This window comes from Neolamprologus brichardi, chromosome 7 (assembly GCF_056152115.1).
Source record: "Neolamprologus brichardi isolate AB-2024 chromosome 7, ASM5615211v1, whole genome shotgun sequence".
Taxonomy (NCBI): domain Eukaryota; kingdom Metazoa; phylum Chordata; class Actinopteri; order Cichliformes; family Cichlidae; genus Neolamprologus; species Neolamprologus brichardi.
In genome coordinates this window covers 20,042,608-20,062,402 of record NC_142110.1, presented here as the reverse complement: position 1 = coordinate 20,062,402, position 19,795 = coordinate 20,042,608, and the positions used below count along the sequence as shown (strand labels likewise).

The 19,795-nt window shown below is 38.8% G+C and overlaps 2 protein-coding genes across 2 annotated transcripts; both read left to right on the top strand.

Annotated features, from left to right (window-relative positions):
- The first annotated feature begins 2,173 nt into the window (after positions 1 to 2,173).
- Positions 2,174 to 4,768, top strand: LOC102777785 (phospholipase A2 inhibitor subunit B-like). Its single transcript, XM_087844391.1, has 4 exons — positions 2,174 to 2,321; positions 2,764 to 2,868; positions 4,002 to 4,076; positions 4,338 to 4,768. Exons 1-4 carry the CDS (start codon positions 2,174 to 2,176, stop codon positions 4,718 to 4,720), a joined length of 711 nt encoding a protein of 236 aa, XP_087700517.1. The 3' UTR covers positions 4,721 to 4,768.
- Positions 4,769 to 11,690: 6,922 nt separating this feature from the next.
- On the top strand, positions 11,691 to 18,658 carry LOC102778075 (mannose-binding protein C-like). Its single transcript, XM_006782458.2, has 4 exons — positions 11,691 to 11,865; positions 14,288 to 14,392; positions 17,382 to 17,447; positions 18,276 to 18,658. Exons 1-4 carry the CDS (start codon positions 11,700 to 11,702, stop codon positions 18,656 to 18,658), a joined length of 720 nt encoding a protein of 239 aa, XP_006782521.2. The 5' UTR covers positions 11,691 to 11,699.
- The last annotated feature ends 1,137 nt before the right edge of the window (positions 18,659 to 19,795 follow it).

Below are 19,795 nucleotides of genomic sequence, written 5' to 3'. Positions count from 1 at the left end.
TACACATGGGTGCTCACAGACACAAGCTATATCTTTCTTGGCTGCTTCCTCAAAACACATTGTGTGCTGTTGGTCTTGTGTGCTGCGCAACAACATTCCAACTGGTGTTGGCCCGAGGGGCCGATGGCGCGATATGGCAGCCTCGTTTCTGTCAGTCAGTGAATGTGAGAGTGAATGAATAGTGGCATTGTAAAGCGCTTTGGGTGCCTTGAAAAGCGCTATATAAATCCAATCCATTATCATTACACGTTATAGGTTATTGCAATGGTGTTGCGTTTATTGTATTGCTTTCTTTTTGAACCAAACAGGACATGCTAAAAGAAAAAGAAAAAAAGTGGATACTTGTATGTTTCTATCTTTCCAGGCCAGAGACAGGAACGTGGCTAGAGGTCTGGACGGTGCACAACTTTATGGCTCCACTGCTCACCATCCGAACATGATACATTTCAAAGAAATATAAATGACCTGGTTTCAAAAAAGTAATGTCTATTCATTGTTTCGCTTTAAAATTTGATCACATCTGAAAACATGCACAATGAATTGATAAAAAACAACAAATGAATTGTAACTGAATAGAATCTGAGGCAGTAGCAACAGTTTAATAGCTTAATTGAAAAAAAAAAACATTTTGATCATCTGACATCTGAAAGTGCACAATCTTAGTGATTCAATCCTATCAAAGCCATCAGTGCAGAAAACCATAAGAGTATATACATTATTAAAATATATAACTTATATAATAAAGACTCACCATTAAGCATTAGTAAGGTATTAGTAAGTGTTTCAGTCATCATTCATAAAACATTATAAAGCATTACTCCTCCTTTATAAAAAACTGATATAAATGTTTATTCTTGATTAATAGGTTCATGTATCATGCATATATAATATATAACTGTGATCAAAGTATTTACATGTATACTATTAAGTTTACATGCACTATTAAGATTAAGGTATGAGCTCATTTTTTGTGAATTTATTAATAGAGAATTTTATAAAAACTTATTTGATTATTATTTCATGTACTTTTTTTTAAATTCATAGTTAATTCAGGCAATTACTGATAGTCATTTAACCTTTTTGTGTGACTTCATCTAAATTGATTATTATGTTTACCTTATAAAGCATTTATTAATGAAAATCAATTAAGCTCACAAAGTCTTGGTTATCTTCACAACAGAAAAATCAAAAAGAGATACAAAACATACCAATATTTATTGCCAGGTGTAACTGTCAACCCCCAGAGATTTGCAGAAGATTGCAACGTAAGTTGGAACAGCGTCTAAGATGGTAAGAGGGGTTTAAGAGAGAAAGAGAAGTTGGAGCTACAGGATATCTTACCTTTAAAATACTGAAGCTTCTTCATTTAAAATAAAATATGAATGAGATTATCACAAAAGTAAATGTTTCACAGACCCTCACGAACAGTTGTAAACACTATAAACAAAATGCCCATTATATTAAGCCAATAAGCAGGAAAATGTCTCTGGGATGTTTTTAATTACTTTAGTGTATTCCTAAAGTTCAACTTTCCTCAGGTCTGTAGTCTGTTACTGAGCTTTAGTAAGATAACTCAGCACCCACTCAGGTTCAGGTCCAAAATGCTCCTGAATTAGTCAAAATAATAAGAGTGATGTTGTTCTTTCACACATGTAAAGTCAGCTTAAATAAACAAATTACAAGACACTTTGGAGCTGAATATAACTTTATAAATTACATAATAAGGAGGAGCAATACTTTATAAGTAATAAATAAAGCACTTACTAACACTTAGTTTATAGTGTGTAATTATTATAAAGTGTTATCAAATGATGTTGCTTGAATGGATGTTTGTCTATACACACTTTAGTCTTTCTCAGACCTTTTTTGTTACAAAGAGGGAGGCTTTGGGCCTCATAGTTTTTTTTCTCTTTTCTGCCTTGTTTCCAATAAAATACTCACCTGGTTTTTATTTCCTCTTCAACGAGTGGCTCATATATTTTTGACTTTGAGTTCTGAGCTGTAATTGTTTGAAAGCAGCACACAAAGCAGCCCAGCTAGTGGATAACTGCTTGTATACTGGTGAGTTTTTATTATATTTTAATGTTAATACCATTTAACAAATTAACATCTCTGAATAACTTTGAAAACCTTTAACACCTTCTTGTTTATCTTTAAGCTCTGCATTTAAACAATGATGGCATGGCTCCAATTTTGTATCCTTTTCCTGGTGGCTCCAATTGGGTACAGTCAGAATCCAGGTCCTCGTGGTCCCAAAGGAGACAGCGGACTTCCTGGACCAGCTGGTCCACCTGGAGTAGCAGGACCAGTAGGTCAAAAAGGTGAGCAATAATCCTACAAACCACAAGACTACTGACCAGATACTATTTATATTTTATCTAAAGCTTGTTACAATTCTTTTGTATAGCCAAATAAGTTTTCATGATGTATCAACAGAGGCTTATGCTACAAAGTATGAATGGCAGTGACACTGAATGAGCATTTTATGACATCAGAGAGTGGAGGCTCAATATATTTATACTTCTATATACACTTTATACTTAGATATATGGTTAAGTGTATTAAATATGGTCTTTTTTTGGTGCTGACGTAAAGCTAAAATTCCCATTTGAGTAGTGATTAATTAATAATAAGGTATTTAACTGCTTTTTAGCTCCGTATAACCAGTTTCCTAACGTTGTGAGAGAATTTTTCCTCTTTGGGCTATGAGTGAATATCTGAACATATGGGGCTACACCTGATACTTCCATACCTGCTTTAAAGGAGATACTGGAGTTGATGGACCACATGGATATCCTGGATTACATGGACCTCGTGGACCACCTGGATTTCCTGGAAAATCTGGAAAAGATTCTGACTGCAGAACAGGTGAAAATAATTTTTTATTAGTTTCATTAGTTATTAAGTTTTATTTTTCATTTTTGCACACAAGGGCAGCACCAACCACTTTCTTTGCTATGAAACATTCCCATAGAAGCATTCAGTATCCTTAACCATTGTAACTTTCTTTCTTTCAGTCCAACCACTCGTTGTATCTATTTGTTGTAAATGCCGTGCAGGGGGCTGTACTCCCATGATGTTTCCTCTTCTTGCTCCTCTTCTGCCTGAGATATTCACTAAGCACATAATTGGTTGTGGCCATGTTTTTGATGTACTCATGGATCTTTGTCTTCTCCTGGACAGTGGTTCTCACTAGTCCTTGATTTCCTTGCTTCCACTTGAGTATAGAGTCTCTGGGTGTTGGACTTGAGGGAAAACCAACACAAGTACTGAAATCAAGGACTATGCCAAATAAAAATCTATTGAGGCAAGCATGAGTGTAGTAGGACTTGCACTAGGCATATCAATGGCAGTGATAGTAACTGACTCTGACGATTGAATGGACTGGCAGGAGCAAAAGTAAAAACAACCTCTGTTAAATTTGATGCAGAATTTTAAATGTAATTTATACAAATTACTTTTACCATTTTAATCAGTAGGGTTTATTAATATCAAATTTTTGTTTTATATAGTGTCACTACTCACAGCAGTCCTCTTGGCACTTCACTGCATACACTATATTACTCTGTTTATGCTGGGGTACCTGATCCTTGGTTTAGGACGATATTTAGTGTAATGTGTTTTGGAATGTGAAAGACACAGAAATGTGGTATTTGAGAAAAAGTGCATCTTAGCTATAATTTTAATTGATTACTAGTGCTGTCAGCGTTAATCTCGTAAAATGGCGTTCACGCCATAACCGCATTAACTTGACAAATCTCTGTTAGTGAGTTAACGCAGATTGCCCCGTGTGAGGGGCTGATGGCACTAACGCGTTAACGAGCTAACTGCGCTAATGAGCTAACCGCGCTAACGTGTTGACGCCGTGCATGATTAGAGATTTGAAGCTCAAAAGAGAAAAACTAGCTCTTATTTAATAACAGTTTGCAATTTTAAACATACACAAAGAAATGTTGGTCCCAAATGACTACAACACTGATAATTTTATCTGTTTGATCTAGAGCTCTTTGGTTACATAGACCAGGACCTTCAAACCATTAGAGCCCTAAAGGAAACAATAACCAAGTTAGAGCTGGGTAAGTGTCATCAGCAGCAACAGGACATAGGTTTTACAGTAACTCCATCATTAATAACTCTGGGGGGTTTCCTTGTTTGCTTTTAAAATTTCAATTATCTTTCAGATTATTATTTAACATAATAATTTGAATTTTGAGCAATAAAGCTAAATGGGAGGATACATGGTGTGTAATGACTAGACGAAACCTTTTTTCTGCTGGTTTCTTTAAAATAAAAGTAATTCATTCCAATTTCTCTTTCTATGCTGCTTTCTTTTTCAGTTATAAACTACGATTTTGCCCGAGGAGTTGATGGAAAATATTTTGTGTCCAACAAGGAAAGAGGCTCTTTCTTCCAAGCTGTTGAGTTCTGCTCCCGGAGAGGATTAGAGCTGGCTTTGCCCCAGAGTGATAAAGAGAATAGCTTACTCACTGAAGTGTTTGAAAACAGTCCTAAAACAGTCTGGATTAATGTCAGCAATAGAAGAGCAGAGGGAAACTTTGGAGCTGATATGAAAAACCGACCTCTGACCTTTACCAGCTGGGCAGAAGGGCAGCCAGACAAATCCATCCAGGATCCAGGCTGCACCACGCTGTCAGAAGATGGTGTTTGGAGAGTGACAAGTGAATGCTCTATGAATGCTTACATTGTTTGTCAGTTATAGAAATACCTTTGATGACATGAAGTAAAGTATAACTCTTTGGATTCTGGTGTGGGGAAATCAAATGGAGTACAAATATGTAATCACACATCTATCTGGCGCAATTTTCCTATTCCTATAAAACAGGTCAAAACATTCTTTCAAATCTTTTATTACATTTTTAGGTAAAATGAAAAGTTCTTTCGAGACCTGCAGTATTTAGTAATCATTCACCATACAGTAGCCATATTTATATTCATCCAGCAGAGTGAGAAGTCGTGGAGGGTGTTCTGGTTCGGTGGCCCCAGGATCTCAACTCTGCTTTATTTGCATGACTTGATCAAACAACAAATTTGTTAGTGAGTGTGACATGGCTGGAATGAGAATTAGCAGCTCAAAGTCTGAGGCCAGTCTGTGGCTTGTTTTCAGATTTAAATGTATTGATTTTTTCAGCTTCCAAATGAATAAGCAGCTTGTAACCTGGAATGCAGCAGCAGTACATTATCATTTTGATGAAATCATTTCACCTTCATTACCTGAGCATGATTGTATCAATTTGTACATTGCACTTACTAAGATTAAAATCATACATATGTTTCACTAGATAAATGCTTTATAACCACAGTTTTATCATGAGAGAAATACTCAGACATGTAAAATGTTTAAATGTGGATGATGGATTTGCAGGCAGATGTTAAAGAAATTTTAAGGTAAGTAACATTTTACTTTCAAATAACTCTGTCATGTTCCTGGGTCTGTTGACCCAGTGTTTTAAGTTTTAGTTTTGGATGTTGTTTATGTTTAAGTTCATTAGATTAGCGAAGTTCATTTGGTTATTAGACTCCTTGTGTTTTCTTTCCCTGTATTTAAGTTTCCCTCACCCTTTGTGTTTCATGCTGCATGTCTTATGTTATCAAGTCTGTATTATCATGTCTGTCTCATGTTTCCTGTTTTATTTTGAAGGAGTTGTGTGTTCTTTGTTAATTGTATTTAGGATTGTTAGGTGACCTTCCTAAAACTGCAAAACCTTATGCATGTCAGGTCTATGCCACTAGCTCATGTGTTAATGAGTGTGTGTGTATCTCTCTATCTATCTGTATATATGTGTGTGTCTGTTTGATCCAGATCTCATTGGTTCCATGGACCAGGACCATCAAACCATTACATCCTTAAAAGAAAGCATATCTAAGTGATATAAGTTATTTTAGGCAGCATGGTGTCACGGTGGTTAGCACTGTTGCCGCACAGCAAGAAGGTCCTGAGTTCAATTCCACCATCAGGCCGGGGTCTTTCTGTGTGGAGTTTGCATGTTCTCCCCGTGTTTGCGTGGGTTCCCTCCGGGTACTCCGGCTTCCTCCCACTGTCCAAAGACATGCAGCTTGTGGGGATAGGTTAATTGGATAATCCAAATTGCCACTAGGTGTGAATGTGAGTGCGAATGGTTGTCTGTCCCTGTGTGTTGGCCCTGCGACAGACTGGCGACCTGTCCAGGGTGTACCCCGCCTCTCGCCCTGTGACAGCTGGGATAGGCTCCAGCGCCCCCCGCGACCCTGAAAAGGATAAGCGGAAGCGAATGGATGGATGGATTATTAAGTTTTGATAAAAATTAAGGGGAAAAAAGTTACTAATTACTAACTATATAATTCTATACAATACTATAATGGTAACTATACAATATTAACTGTACGATAAACAAAGATAAACAAAGACAGGACAGGGACAATACAAAGTGGAATGTGCAGTAGGTATTGAATACCAGTTTCAAGTTATTGTCAGGATATTATTGACGAGACATGACAAAGACGTGCAAAATACAAAATGTGCAAATATAATATAATGTAGGTGTGTGATCAGAACTATGTGACTGAGTGTGCAAATAAGCATATTGTTCCCAGGTCCAGTTTGTAGTGGATTTGTGGTAGTTTTTGTTGTTTTTGAGTCTTTTGATGATTATTGTAATGTGTTTGTAGAGGTGTATGTTTACATCAGTCCTTTTTGTGGTAGTGAGTTGAGGGCTCTGACTGCTTGGGGGAAGAAGCTCTTGCAGTGTCTGGTCGTTATGGTTTTAATGCTGCGAAACCATCTGCCAGATGGAAGGAGGGAGAACAGTGCATGTGAGGGGATGAAAGTGTCCTTCACTATGCTGTTTGCACGTCGAATGATGTGTCTGTCATAGAGTTGGGAGATCACACTTCACACTGTTGACCGTCTCAACAGCAGATCCGTTGATGTGCAGTGGGGTGTGGGCCGTTGAGCTCTTCCTGAAGTTAACAACCATCTCTTTAGTCTTCTGAACATTTAGAGACAGGTTGTTATTCTGACACCAGTCTACCAGGTGTTGTACCTCCTCTCTGTATTCAGACTCATCGTTGTTGGTGCTAAGACCCACCACTGTTGTGTCATCTGCAAACTTGATGATGTGGTTTGAGCTGTACTGTGCAGTACAGTCATGTGTTAGCAGGGTGAACAGCAGTGGGCTAAGCACACACCCCTACGGCAATCCTGTGCTCAGTCTGATGACTTTGGAGATTTTATTTCCTATGAAGACAGACTGGGGCCTGTCAGTTAGGAAGTCCAAGATCCAATTGCAGAGGGAGGTGTTTATTCCTAGTGAATCCAACTTCTTTACCAGCTCCTGGGGAATGACTGTGTTGAATGCTGAGCTGAAGTCAATAAACAACTTAATAATAAACAACTTTTTGTCGAGATGGGAGAGAGAAAGGTGAAGAGCAGATGAGATGGCATCATCTGTGGATGATGTTATGTTATGTTGGCGATAAGCAAACTGTATTTGGTCCAGATTCAGTGGAAGCTGAGTTTTCATGTGCCTCAATACCAGCCTCTCAAAGCACTTAGTGATGATGGGCTTAAGTGCCACCGGCTGGTAGTCATTGAGGCAGGACACAGTGGACTTCTTTGGCACTGGGATGATTTTTGTGGTTTTGAGGCATGCAGGTACCACAGCTGAGCTCAGTGATGTGTTTAGGAGGTCCGTGATTTCCCAACAATGATTTCTCAACTTGACAGTGCAGGTAAACATTAAGTAATGTGAGAATGTAAACAACTGCTCTCCTTGAGCACCTGACAGCACAAATGAACTAGCTAATAGATGAGATGCATCCAGAATGGCTCACCAAAAGTCAAAATGTCCCCAGAAAGGACCAGTCCCATGGAACAACCAACAAATGACCTGCCTCAGCATGACATGAAAGCGAATACAAGAAAGTCTATGACACAATGCCTTATACATGCATCCTGGAATGGTTAGAACTGTACAAGATCCACATGACCCAAATGAATTCAATGGGGACGTGAAAACAACACTAGAGGCAAATGTCAAGCCAACTGCGCAAATGACCATAAACTGTAGGATTTACCAATGAGATGCTCTGTCCTCACTGCCGCTCTTCATAGGCCTGAACCCTGCAGCCAGATCATTAACAAGACTGAATGGAGCAAGTATTATTCACCTCCTTTAAAGGGATGACATAATTACTGATCCATAACACCAGGATCTACAGTAATGACATTGGAATGTCATTCAGACTGGAAAAGTATAGTTGAATGGTAACAAATAGAAGAAAGAGAGTCAGAAATGAGACGAATGCAGTACCCAAAAGCAACACTAGACACTGAGGATCACTATGAGTACCTTGGAATCCCACATGCGAACAGGAACCATGGAGGAGCCATTAGGAAAGCTGCAAATGCAACCAGAGATGATCATGTGCTTAGTGAGCACCTCAGGCAGCAGAAACCCAAGAAAGAAGAGGAGCAAGAACAGAAACTACAATGGAAGGACAGGATGCTGCACGATGTGTCCCACCGGGAGATAGAAGAAGTGATTGAGCGAGAGTAGGTTGTCAATAGTTAAATGGGTGGGCCTATTTGCAAGTAATGCAAGATTTAAATTTTTATACAAACAAGAGAAGCGATCTGAAGTATTTGAGTTAATCATATGAAATCTGTATTTAGGCACATCTGATTTGATGGGCTGACCTAAGAGAGGAAACTCAAATACTAAAGGTATGTGGTCAGAAAAAATTAAGTCACAGATTTCAATGTCAAGACGTGACAGGCCACAAGATAGGACCAAATCCAAAGTATGACCACGTTCACATGTTGGGCCGTTAACTGACTGAACAAGATTAAAAGAATCTATCAGATTAAAAAAGTCATTGGCCAGTGGAGTGTTTGGGCAGCAAATGTGAATGTTAAAATCCCCCACAATTAAAATACTGTCATAACTTGGTAAAATTCTTGTCAAGAATTCAGAAAAGTCTTGTATGAAGTCCTTATTATATTTCGGAGGTCGATACACTAGCGCCCATGGCACAAGAGTAGACAAACAAATTTCAAATAACTGCAGTTTAAAGCTGCTGTAGGCGTCTGCTGGTAACTGACGACAGTTGAAACAGTTTTTATAAACAGTGGCTAATCCGCCGCCCCGGCCTGTGGTTCGGGGTGAATTGAGGTAGTAGCAGAAAGTTCAGAAAACGAGCTTAAGTCACCCAAGGTGAGCCACGTTTCAGTCATCAGGAGAAAGTCCAAATTGCGAGTGGTGAAAAAGTCATTTCAGGATGACTTTTTAGCCAACGACCTGGCGTTAACCAGGGCCAGTTTAGCTAATGTAGTATTCACCGTGGGCTCGAATGATCGATCCAGAGGGCGAAGATTCTGGTAATCCACTTCACTCCTGCGAAGACGTGGGGAAGGATACCGTGGAAGCTGGATATTTTCCCTGGAATGCTGGATATCTTCTCTGGAATGCTCCCTGGAATCAGGAACGGGTGCCGATTCCAGGAGATGAACAACTTGATGTCCGAGGCTGCCGTGTAAGTAGCGATGCAGTTTCTGAGTTTTACCAGTATTCCACCCCGTTTCCCTCGCCTTCTGCAGGATTTCTTCCTGAGGGGAAGGCTAGGTGGATAACGGCGGAGAAACAGTGGTACGGTTTCTACCACAGGGGGGACTCAGTAATCCTCACCTCCTGGGGCCATATGATACTGCCCATCAACAGTGGCTCGGATGGTTAATAGCGATTGGAAATCATACACCAAAAGAGTAGAGACATTGTTGAGAAAAACAGATATAAGCAGGGTTAGTAGAATCAAAACGGGTAACAGCTGATGGCAAGCCACACACACAGACGCCATCTTGAATCCCCACTGGGATCTACTGAATCACCCAGTGGTATCTCGCTCTCCAGTCTTTTCATTTCAAGGTGGTCATGGCTGATTTCCTCTCCCTCTTGTGGGTGGTAGGGTCGCCCGGATGGCTCTCTGGCCTTAGTTGGGTGCTGGAGGTATGTGGCAGGGGTGTGGTCTGCAGCTCTGCTGCAGAGGACTGGTAGGGCAGTGTGTCCGGTGGGCAGTGCCAGAAGGCTGGCAGACCAGCTGGGACTGGTTGGTGTGATCAGTCCTGCTATTTCAGTTACCAGCTGCGACAGGAGAGAAAAAGGCTGCACCATGAACATGCCAGCTGAAAGCTGATCAGAATTATTTAAAAAGTGGCAAATAAAATGTAACCAACCTGTTAACAGTGTGTACTTCTGGGTCCTTTGTATCACAGACACCAACTGTCTATCACCTATAATCCAGTTTTGAGATCCCTTCTCAGGTGCCTTAATGCCCACTCACATCTTGTGTCAGTTGATCTCAGTAAGTCACATGATAGGGTGAGGCAAGGTCTCACAGTGGTTTCACCTGAAAGCTCTGATAATAATCACCCACACTCTTTTTCAAACCTTGCCACACGTGATGAGTAACATGATCAATAATGGCTCAACAACCTTCTTGAAGGAAAACTCCCACTAGCGCTTAAAATCCTGGGAGTCTCCACCATTTGGTCTCAGACTTAATGAAGCTTCTTGGATGAGAGACAAAATGTCTTCAAGAAATTTAAAACAGTCCTCTGGTTTTTCTTTCCAAGCTCCTCAGATTACCATGACCTGGACCTATACAGTTATGTAAAATACATGTTTCATCAAAGATAAGTCTGTGTTCTTTGTGGTTTAATATAATAAAATAGTAAAGTTTGAACTACAATTTGTTTTATGATACACATATTTGTCTTTCTCAGAGTGTTTTAGCTAAAAAGAGGCAGGCTTTGGGCCTCATACCCCCCACCCCCCTCTTTTCTGTGTCCAACAAAATACTCACCTGGTTTTTATTTCCTCTCTAAAGAGTGTCAGATATTTTTGACTTTGGGTTCTGAAATTGTTTTAAAGCTGTACATGAAGCAGCACAACTAGTCGATAACTACTTACGTATAATGGTGAGTTTCTATTTTATTTTCATTTTAATACTATTTGACACTAACATAACTGAATAACTTTGCAATTTACATTTATAAAAATTCAGTTTAGAAAAATTACATCATCTGCATCTGGCTATCCTTTCTACTAACTGTGAAATTACTGCTTGATCCTATTTACTAAATGTCAATTGGAATTATGATCAGAACACTAACATAAACTGTAAATAAGAAAATCTTTCACCAATACTGAACCAACATTACTGATCAGATTCTATTTATCTTTCATCTAAACCCTGCTATATTTCAGATCTAGGAATGCAGGCCTTTTGATTATTCACGTTTGACTGATCACAGTGGTTTGTCTTTTGTGAGTGGAAGGAAAAGCTTTTAAAAGGCATTGGTTGTAAGTGAACTCTCGATTATGACACCAGAGGCAGACTCTGGTTTTCTTCACCTGTTTCTCATTATAGCTGGGCTGGATGTCTTATATATCTGACTTTGACTTTTTTCTTTGCCACTTCTGTTTGGAAGCTGCAAAGAAGGATCACATCCATATCATTCGTCATTTAAACTGTGAGTATTTGTCTCTAAAAAGTACAGTTTTTTCTATTCAGCTGAAAACCTGCAACCAAACAAACTGTTATTTTTCTATGATTTCATTTATTTAAATTATCATAAAAATTGAAGACGATTTTCATTAGAAAATAATTTCCAACATGTCACATTTCAGAGTTGCATAAAGAAGATGAAGCCATTTGTTTTTGTCATAACCTTCTGCCTCATGGCTCCTGTGGGCTACAGTCAGCTTTTTGGTCCTCCTGGTCCTGAAGGCCCACCTGGGTCACCTGGAGAACCCGGGGCACATGGAGAACCTGGAAAACAAGGACAGAAAGGCTTGAAAGGAGAACCTGGTGAGTGTGATAAACATCCCCCCAAATACACTCTCAGGCAGGGTTATTTTTAACCCCATAATGCCAAGTGTATTGTACACGACTTTTTATAGGTTTTTAAAAATTTTACATTATCAGTGTGATTCTTTTCCACCAAAAAACCTAAATAAACTGCACAATACATTTTCAAGCAATAATCTGTTTTTTGTTTTTTTTAAATCCAAATGCAGTAAGTTGCGGTAAGCAGTACTTCAACAAATACTTCAATTAAAAAACAAACAGATTTTCCTGGAAATTACTTCATGGTCTAACATATTTGTGCCTCACATGGTTCTGGGTATTTGACCCAGTGTTTTTTTGATTTTGGACTGTTGAATGTTGTTTTGAGGTTTATGTGATTTCTTTATAGTTCTACATTGTTTAGTCTTTTGTGTCTAGTATTTCCCAGTGCTTCCTATTTTAATTATTTATGTGTTTAGTTCTTTGTTCGTTTTCAAGCCCAGGTTTTCTTAGTCTAGCATCTGTGTGTCTTCCCTAGTGACCCGTGTATGTTTTCGGTCTTGCTTCCATGTTTATTCACCTTCTTTCTCCACAGTTGAGTCCCTGTGTCTCTTTGGTCCCTCTGTGCCCTGTCTCTGTAGTTTGCCTTGTTTACCCTGTCAGTGATGTCTCCATGTAATTTTCCCTTGTCTATGTCAGGTTTGTGTGTCTCAGTCTCCATGTCAGTGTTGGTTTCCTAGTTTATTGCTATAGTCACTTGTGTTGTGTATGTTATGTATGTAGGTTTCTTTCAGTTAGATTCTGTTGACATGTGTGCCCCAGGTGTGTTCGAACTGCCCTGATTTCCTCCTGTGTATATTATCTGAATGTGCCTCTGTTCTTTGTCACATCATCGTCAATCCTCCCGTCATATTGGGTGCTTTCTTGTTCCGTGTTTCCTTGTAGTCAGATTTTCTTAATTTCTTTAGTTTGGTATTTTGTACTACTAAAGTAGAGTAGTAAAACTGCCTTTTTGAGTTTGGTCTCTGGAGTCTTGCATTTGGGTCCAATCCCAGCCTACCAAACAGCAGCATCGTGACAGTGCCCTAAGTGTCACGGTTTGGAAGGCAATCCACGTGGAGATAAGATAATGTGGACCCAAACACAGACACAGATGCATGAGAACTTTTAAACTGAAAGCCAGCCTTTATTAGAGGCTCTACAAAAGACTGCAAAACAACTAATGAATGGAAGAAATAAAAATGCTACAAAAACCTAAACTGGGTGAAGCTAAATATAATAATATGGGAAGCCTCAAAAACATTACAAAAAACCTGAAACCTAGAAGTGTTGGGTGGGGGGGGATTCACACAAGACAATGAACAGAGGATCTGGTAAGGAGCAAAGGAGAACACACACTATATACAGAGGGTAATGAGGAAATGGCAAACAGGAGGCGAACACAGCTGTAACTAATCAGACCAAACAGGGAGGAAGCAAAACAGAATACACTGACATAGGACACAGACTGTCAAAGTAAAGCAGGAACACATGTAACGCATAGATGCAAACTTGACAAGGGGATACGGCTGACAGGGGAGACAGAGCAAACATTGAATACAGAGACAGAAAGCAAAAGACTAAGAACTCTAAATAACATTGAAACCAAAGACTAGAGACTCTAAATAAGACAAAAGAAAAGACTTCTAATAATAAACAACACAAAACACTGGGTCACCGAGCCAGGACCGTGACAGTAAGTGGTGATGTGTTGGGATTTGAATTTGGCCCCCCTTCTGGATCAATATATCTACAATATATTTGGGAAAAAGTAAGCCCTGGTTTGAAAAAGTGTTTGCTGCGTTCCTGATTTCATATTTCTTTTGTATGTTTGTCACACTTAAATGTTCTCGATCATCAAACAAATTTGAATATTAGACAAAGATAAAACAAGTAAATACAAAATGCAATTTCTTAATAAAGGGGTTTATTATTAAGGGGAAAAAAATCCTTGTATATGTGTATTCATGTGCGCATGAGTATGTGTGTTTGTGTTTGGGGGTGCGTTTGTGTGACCTCCTGCTCACAAAAGGGTCATAAAGGCAGGAAGTTTACTAAACAAGAAAGCTGAACCTTCACATAGGATGTGCCTATAATAAAAATCTATAGCCTCCCCGACCATTCAACAGGCTGGGGAGGGGGTCAGAAACAAAGGAATGTCTTTGATCACATAGTTTGAACCAAGACTTACAAATTTAAGTACAATATTGGCAACATTTAACAATTTGACTCCAACATGGATTTTTTCACATTGTTGTGTTGTGTACATGATCATTTTCCCCACCTTATATGGACGGCATTTATAAACAACAACAGGGTAAAAAAATTTCTCTGGAAAACCAGAAACTGGAAACATTGGTATGAACTTCACATCTTATTTGATGTGTTTATATCTTCACTTTAGGGGCTCGAGGGCCTAGAGGACTACGTGGAATTTCAGGACCTTATGGACCAACCGGAACACCTGGAGTGCCTGGCCCACCTGGAACTATTATAATGTGTGGACGAGGTTAGATCATAAGAATAACTTTATTGATCCCAGAGGGAACTTCACAGACACACACTTTAATAGTGGCTCTATGGTGTTGTGGTTTATACATTTACCTAACAAGTCATATCTGAATTCAATCCTGTGAAACTTAAAACCCTTTGGGGTTGTGTCAGGGAGGGCATCTAAGGCAAAAACATGCAGGGCTACCTACTGTCTTGACAACTTGTGAATAAGGGAACAACTAATAGCAGTTTAACCCTAAATATACAACATATGAAAACTACATTCCCATAAAATATGCTCTTTTAAGTTTCTAGTGAAAACCAAAAATCTTAAAAACAAAGAAGGTTGGTGGTGTTTGTCTTGACTCCATTGTGAGACCATTTTTTCTCCTTATATTTGATCTTTCTTTTGTTTTAGTTTTAATTTTACTTTCTCAGTTTTTCTCTAGGTTTAGTCTCTAAACTTAATTGGTTAGGTTTCTGAAAGGATAATGGTTTTGGGAGTTGAATCACAATTCACTATGGTTTAGCTTATTAGGGAAGTCAAACTCCCATCCAGGGCCGTGCAGAGATGTTTTAAAGGGGCGGGTGCTCAAAGTTAAAAAAGGGCACATTGAACCAGGCTGAATGACAACAACACACATTCATCAAGAATCTAATATGGGATCGCATCATACTATATCACTGTTGTGAGGTGGCGACAAGGCAAAGCAAACGTAGCCGATGTTTTACCTGATGGGTACAATGTTGCTGTTGAGGGGTTGCTGCTGCTCCTGCTGCTGATAGTGCTGGAGGGCAGGGCTGTGTTGATCTGAGACTGTAGACATTAAAAAGTCCATAGGAGAGATGGTAGCTGATTAAACAAGTGTCATGAGATAATAACAAAATGCAAAGATTGGTAACAGCGCTTGGAACCATAAGGCAACAAAAACTGTGAGAAATAAATTAGGCTCTGCCTGTGAATCACTCTTTGCTTCTCTTCTTCCTTCCATCACTCTCCACTTGCTGTCTATCTGAGAACAAGGCACAACTTGCTATTGCAATAAACTATAATCTAATTATCCACACCTAACAACTGTTGCACTTAATCTATAATAAAATGATGACAGAAAAATGTTATAGCACTGCCTTTAGTAGCCTCACACAGCTCCTACTGTTTCCTCCTCATGTCCTTACGAGCCATGTCTGGACAATGTTATATCATGAGTAATAATTTAAAAAAATCCATATACATAAAACACACACATGCACGCACACACAGTGACATTTTAGACCTTCTTCAGAATATTGTGTATACTATGGGCATCACTGTGCTGATCCAGAATCCTTACATTATTATTTATTACTAGAGCTACAATAATAAAGCAATGAGGAGGGGGAAGTAATAAATATGAAATAATGTCATTATGATGATTCAATTTCTTTTACTATCCACTCTGTGCAGGGGAAAGCTTATTACATTTTTAAACTGTAGAGATACAATAATTTTACCTCTGTAAAATCCATATTTTGTCTTATTTAAAATCTAAATCGAATATAATCTGCTTCTTAATGTATGTTCTTTAAAATACAGCGTGTGTTTTTTAAAATATTATAATAATGCATAATTATGTGGACATGCATATTAGATCGTTTTTTAGTGAAATATAATCCCCCCAGAAATGCAGGAAAAGCCCTGTAACTTACTTTAAAACTAAATATGTTCCCTAAAACGGTGACAGAGCTACAGACCCATGACAGCCTTACACAGTGAGCTAGCAGCTATGACCAGCACTACTTGTGCAGTTAATAAAAGGACAGGTAATGTTCTTCGTGCTGTTGCAAACACAGCACGCTCATTTGTTTCAGTTCGTCAGTTGCCACAAGACAACTTACCAACGTGTACGTAATAAGCTAATACTCCTGGGTGCTATACACTACACTGTACGCTGTACACCTACTTACTGGTTTTGTTGCATCAGTCTGTATGGAAGAAATATAGTAAGTCTGTGTCTCTGAGTTAATTTGTGTTTCTCCTACAGCTCCGGACTGCAAAAAATGTGCATGCTCTTTGTGAGCTCGTTCCCGGCTCATAACCAGCGCGTTCTGCTGTCAAGGGCGATCATTGGTTAAATGTGATCATGTGACTGATGCAAGCCAGATCCTTTTATTTAGCAAAACCGTGATTAATAGTATATAATATTGTTGAGGGGCACAGACAGGACTCCGCACGCCCACACACGTAAAAAAATAAATAAATAAATAAATAAAATTTTTTAAAAGTTGCCTCAACAAAAGGGCACTTTGGGCACCCATCAGGAAAGGAGCGGGTGCTCAAACCCCTCCAGCCCCCCCTCTGCACGTGCCTGCTCCCATCTAATACAAAGTATGTCTGGTAAACCTGTCAGGGCTGCAGCTCCCACACATCCCACAAAGAGGACTCAAATGCAGGCACTTACTGAGTTGTGAGGGAGGTTTATTGCAAAAGGCAAAAACAAAGAGGGCATTACAAAAACAGAACTAAGGGTAATCTAAACTGGGAGAAACGTAACTATTTAACGGCAATCCTGAACACGAAGGGGGACAGCAGGGAGAGGACACAGTGGATTCACAGACAGTTTTCCGGGAGACGAACACAGACGGACCAGTCATGAGCACATAAGTTTTCACAACATAAAAACACACAGAGGGACACTGGGAAATCACACACACACAGGTGGGAGACACAGCTGGACCTGATTAACCTGATGAGACAGAGGAAACACTAACACCAGGGACCAACAGAGGGAGCACCAACCCAGAATCCCAGAACACAAATCATCCCAAACCTAGAACATCACAAATAATTATAATAATTATAATAATAATAATAATAATAATAATAACCACCAGATGCATTGTATTGTGAGATGTCCCTTATGTTTTCATAATTATTTTACAGTTTTGAGAGACGTGGAAAAAGACAGATAACTAAATATGCAAATGAATAAATACACACTTTGTTAACTCTAATGTGTTTTGTCCAGATCCTATTGGCTCTTTTCAAAGCGACACTGAAAAGCTAATGAAGCGAATTGCCAAGTTTAAACTTGGTAAGTATCTTATCCATATTCATTTGTTTCAAATACATAACTGATATTTTATAGCATAACAGACAGCTGTTATTTCTTTCTGCTGTATTTTAAATTTGATGGTATATCTATGTTCTGGGGAGTTTGGCCTCACTATTACATACACAGGACTCTTCAATGGAGAAAACAGTATTAAGACCACCCCTACACCTACAATTTAAGGCAAACCAGACATAAGTAGCAATAGTCAAGATGTTGTTGTCAGCCACAGAAGGGACTGGTGTGGTAGTGGGTTGCAAAGTAGCTTGCAGATGACCAGCAGCTGTAGTCAGGACTCAAATTAATGCCTATTTGTATTATTTTGTTCAGATTAATGCAAAGATTTGCTGTCACTGAATGAAGCTAAGAGGTCACATCACTATTGTAATCAATAATAGTATAATAAACAGCATTCTTTAAGTTGATAAAGAAAAGACTACATAGTTGGTTTTTAGTTTTATTTTATTAAAATACCACCAGTTTGCAACAACAATAACCTGAAGTCAACACTGTAAAAACTATATTGATAAACAGTAACAAAATAATTTTCCAATGGCACTGCAGTAGCTGTAAAGAACATATTATTGATTAACATTAATAAAATTCTCATATTTAGAGGTTTTACTTCAAAATCCAAATTTCTTTTTTGAGACAATTCATGGTATATTAGTAAAATAAAATTTAACCAAATAAGAATCTTTAGATAAGCTTTAGAAAAGGCAACAATTATTTTGCCAGAAAATATATCCTTAAGATTGCCTACAAGTAAATGTCTTTTTTCTAATTTTACTTTTCTGTGCTTTTTTTCAGCTGTAAACTATGATTTTGTCCAAATAGTTGATCAAAAATACTTTGTCTCCAACAAGCACAGAGGCAGTTTCTCAGAGGCTGTAGTGTTTTGCAACCAACGTGGTTTAGAGCTGGCGTTGCCACAGAACGCGGAGGAGAACAACGCACTGACTCAAGTTCATGGCAAATTCAGAGCCAAAGCCTGGATCAATGTGAACAATAAAAAAGCTGAGGGGGAGTTTAAAACTGACATGAAAAATCGACCTCTGACCTTTAAAAATTGGGGAGAAGGGCAGCCAGACAAATCCATTGAGGATACAGGCTGCACAATGCTGTCAGAAAACGGTTCCTGGCAAGTGACACATGAATGTTCTCTCAATGTCCACATCGTTTGTCAGTTATAGAAATGTCTCATGAGAAGAACTGCAAAAAACTCCCAAAACAAACAAACACAAATCCCACATTTATATGTATATGTGTATTTTCAGCTTTGCATGCTTAATCTAACTCTGTTTCAGCCTTCTTGTGTGTGATGGCAACTAACGATTATGTAATGCCAAAAGTGACAAAGCAATGAAATAAGATCAAAATGATCCTTATGTTCCTTATTCAGACATGATACCTTTTATGTTTAATTTACATCAGTTCATCTAAATCATCTGTTAATGCAGGGTGTCTTTACATTAGAAAAACTACTTTTTCAGCTTTTGTTTTACAAAATATTTACTTTTGCCTAAGCATATTCATAAATACACTACATTGCTAAAAGTATTTCCTCACCCATCCAAATCACTGGATCAATCACTTCCATGGCAACGAGTGTATAAAGTCAGACACCTAGGCTGTAGACTGCTTATACAAACAATTATGAAAGAATGGGTTGCTCTCAGGAGCTCAGTGACTTCCAGTGTGGTATTGTGATAGAATATTACCTAACTAAATATTCCACAGTCAACTGTTAATGGTATTGTAACAAAGAAGAAGTATTTGCAATGACAGCAACTCAGAGTCAATTGCTACAAACCTCCAAACTTCATGTGGCCTTCAGATTAGCTCAACATCAGTATGTAGAGAGCTTCATGGAATGGGTTTCCATGGCTGAGCAGCGCATCCTTACATCACCAAGCACAATGCAAAGTGTCGGATGCTGTTGTGTAAAGCTTGCTGCTACTGGACTGTAGAGCAGTGGAGACATTTTCTCTAGAGTGACAAATCATGCTTCTCCATCTGATGGGTGGGAGAGTCTGGGTTTGGCAGATGCCAAGACAATGGCATTTGTCTGACTGCATTGTGCAAAGTGTAAATTTGGTGGAGGAGGGATTACAGTGCAAGGTCGTTTTTTAGGAGATGTACTCGGACCCTTAGTTTCAGTGAGAGGAACTCTAAATGTTTCGCTATACCAAGACATTTTGGTGCAAGCAAGACCCATAAAGACATGGATGAGCAGGTACGGTGTGGAAGAACTAGACCTCAGCTTGAGAGAACACCTCAGTGACGAATTAGAGCAGAGACTGCAAGCCAGGCCTTCTTGTCCTATAATC

Coding starts and splice junctions, on each gene's coding strand:
- LOC102777785 (XM_087844391.1), top strand. CDS start 2,174: ATGATGGCATGGCTCCAATTTTGTATCCTTTTCCTGGTGGCTCCAATT. Junction 2,869..4,001: donor AGATTCTGACTGCAGAACAG/GTGAAAATAATT, acceptor TGTTTGATCTAG/AGCTCTTTGGTTACATAGAC. Junction 4,077..4,337: donor AATAACCAAGTTAGAGCTGG/GTAAGTGTCATC, acceptor TTTCTTTTTCAG/TTATAAACTACGATTTTGCC.
- LOC102778075 (XM_006782458.2), top strand. CDS start 11,700: ATGAAGCCATTTGTTTTTGTCATAACCTTCTGCCTCATGGCTCCTGTG. Junction 11,866..14,287: donor AGGCTTGAAAGGAGAACCTG/GTGAGTGTGATA, acceptor TCTTCACTTTAG/GGGCTCGAGGGCCTAGAGGA. Junction 17,448..18,275: donor AATTGCCAAGTTTAAACTTG/GTAAGTATCTTA, acceptor GCTTTTTTTCAG/CTGTAAACTATGATTTTGTC.